The 2,702-nt window shown below is 35.5% G+C and overlaps 1 protein-coding gene across 1 annotated transcript; it reads left to right on the top strand.

Annotated features, from left to right (window-relative positions):
* Window positions 1-281: 281 nt before the first annotated feature.
* On the top strand, window positions 282-2,338 carry LOC137816727 (uncharacterized). The gene is made up of 2 exons (XM_068620000.2): window positions 282-963; window positions 1,737-2,338. Exons 1-2 carry the CDS (start codon window positions 495-497, stop codon window positions 2,237-2,239), a joined length of 972 nt encoding a protein of 323 aa, XP_068476101.1. The 5' UTR covers window positions 282-494; the 3' UTR covers window positions 2,240-2,338.
* Window positions 2,339-2,702: the final 364 nt, after the last annotated feature.

The raw sequence follows: 2,702 nt of genomic DNA, 5'->3' as shown, positions 1-2,702 counted from the left end.
TAAATCATTATGTACAAACAAAATTGCAATCCACTTGAAACTTATTGAAGCACAAAGATCAAACACAGTTTGTAGCATATGATATGTAAGTTGTATTAGAAAGAGTGCATCCCCTTATAGTGTTATCTTGCCGGAAAAAGTGTTGGGGATTGTTTCTCAGATTATCTTAAATTTTTTATATATAAATTAAAACATACTGCTCCAATTTTTTTTTTTCTGATAATAAAAATCTAGTTAGCTATGCATCATCAATTTAAAAAAAAAAAACTATTTTCGACATCGCTTTCTTGTCCACATGCGTCTTTTGTTTCTCTCGTTCTCATTCCTCTCATTTAACCATCCCTCACACAACCCAAAATACGCTACCCAGTTTCCTTTATTTCTTTCTTCACATCTTCCAACCCAATCTTGTTCTTCTCGTGTCCTATTGTATCACCCATATCAACCTTAATTTTCTCCGACTCGCGACCATTCCTATTGAAACTTGCAACAGCATGAGTTCGAGTCCAACAACGCACGACGACTCACAACCCCACGCGCCGCAAGAAATAGATTGGCACATGCTCGACAAGTCCAAGTTCTTCTGCCTAGGAACACCCCTCTTCTCCGCCGTCTCCGCCGCCCTCTACCCAGCCGTCGTTTTGAAGACACGTCAGCAAGTGTCCGCCGCCGAAATCTCGTGCCGCCACATGTTGCGCTCCATCATGCGGTACGAGGGTCTCCGAGGTTTCTACCGAGGTTTCGGTACATCCTTAATGGGAACAATCCCCGCACGTGCGCTTTACATGTCGGCGCTCGAAGTCACCAAGAGCAACGTCGCCACCGCCACCGTTCGGTTGGGGTTCTCCGATGCCTCTGCCACTGCAATCGCTAATGCCGCCGGAGGAGTGGCTTCTGCCATGGCAGCACAGTTGGTATGGACCCCAGTTGATGTTGTTAGCCAGAGACTCATGGTACAAGGAGGTAAAAAAAAGTAATTTAAATTTAATCCATCGTCTCATTAATTCTAAGTATTTTTATGCAGTGTTTATGGTCACTCTATTTTTGTAAAATTTTATTTTATTTCAGTGTATTTTTTAAAAAAGAAAACTTTAAAATATAAAGCATTTCTATCTACTTTAATATTAAAAAATTTCGCTAATAAAATTTGTAAAAATAGTAATAAAATTACATATTTTAAAAAGTTAATGGGTTGATTTTATTTTAATAAACATTACAAGAATAAAATTTGTTTAAATGCACGAAAATTAAAAAATACAATTTTCTTCTTTCATTTTTCACTTGGTATATAATATTTATTTTACTTGACCATTTCTAACAAAAAAAAATCACTTTTTTATTATCTAAAAGAACTAAATAAGAGAGCTTGCTTGAAATAAAAATAAAAACAACTAAATAACAGTTTTACTCGAACCTTAATACTGCAAGTGTTCATTATAAAAAAGTAATCACAAAAATAAATTATGTACACTCTCTTTCATCTCTACAAGCTAAGAACACTAATTTAAAACAGTACAAATTTATTAAATTTCCTTTCATTTATGATATTTAACTTAGTGAATGATCATTGGGAAAAGAAGTTTAGTTTTTTAAAATATGATTGATGTTTTGTTAGTTAACATATAAATGAATTCTGTCATCTTGTATTGGATAGCAGCTCCCAGGGAGAAGAATAAGCTTCTAAGAAATGGCCATTGAACATTGCTACTACTGATTCTTGAACTTTTCTTTTGTAGTGTGTTACAGGAATGGTTTTGACGCATTCAGAAAGATTCTGGGTGTGGACGGTCCAAGAGGGTTCTACAGGGGGTTCGGGGTTTCCATCGTCACCTACGCTCCCTCCAACGCGGTTTGGTGGGCTTCGTATTCGATGGTGCACAAGCTCATCTGGGCCACGTTGGGTTCAAAGAACGAGGGTTTGAGCTTGGGATGCGATTCGAGGGTGGTGGTGGGAGTGCAAGGGTTAAGTGCAGTCATGGCAAGTGGGGTTTGTGCAATAGTGACGATGCCAATGGATACGATAAAGACGAGGTTGCAGGTGTTGGACGCAGAGGAAGTGAGTGTTTTGGAGGTGGTAAGAAATTTGGTGAGGGAGGGAGGGATTTTGGCCTGTTACAGAGGGTTGGGACCAAGGTTCGTGTCCATGTCAATGTCTGCAGCCGCCATGATTACTACCTATGAGTTCTTGAAACGTGTGTCGGCTAAGAATGTTGATAGATTAACACTGTACTCAGGCTAGAACTAATAATATTGATTTTCTATTGAAAATGCTCTCAATGATTATTTACTAAGAAAAATGAACTCCAAATGCTACATTCAAAAGATGTTTTTTCTTAAAGCTTTCTTCTTTTTATTACTGGAGATTTTTTATGAAATAACAAGAGACTGGTGAATGGTATTACAGGTAAAAGATGGTATATTCTATAATATTATTATCTAATCATTACAAATTATGATGCATAGGAAATTTATTGACTTTTATAATGTATGTGGTAAAAACATTATATATATTAAGCTATTTTTTTTTATATTTTTTAGTAGGAATCAACAGATTATTATTACTATTATTAGTGTATTATCAGTGGAAACACAAGTGTAACAACATATATTTATCTTTAATTTTTTAAGATATTAAAAAAGGATAAATATAATTAATAAAATTGATATAACTATCAGAATAAAAGGATAATTATCAAAACATT

This window comes from Phaseolus vulgaris, chromosome 1 (assembly GCF_051622355.1).
Source record: "Phaseolus vulgaris cultivar YP4 chromosome 1, ASM5162235v1, whole genome shotgun sequence".
Classification (NCBI taxonomy): Eukaryota; Viridiplantae; Streptophyta; class Magnoliopsida; order Fabales; family Fabaceae; genus Phaseolus; species Phaseolus vulgaris.
The sequence above is the reverse complement of the archived record's forward strand: the minus strand, read 5'-3'. Positions and strand labels throughout refer to the sequence as shown.

What these genes read in the sequence shown, in the direction of transcription:
- LOC137816727 (XM_068620000.2), top strand. Translation starts at nt 495, where the DNA reads ATGAGTTCGAGTCCAACAACGCACGACGACTCACAACCCCACGCGCCG. An exon ending in GAGACTCATGGTACAAGGAG is followed by an intron (nt 964 to 1,736) that starts GTAAAAAAAAGT and finishes TTTCTTTTGTAG; the next exon opens with TGTGTTACAGGAATGGTTTT.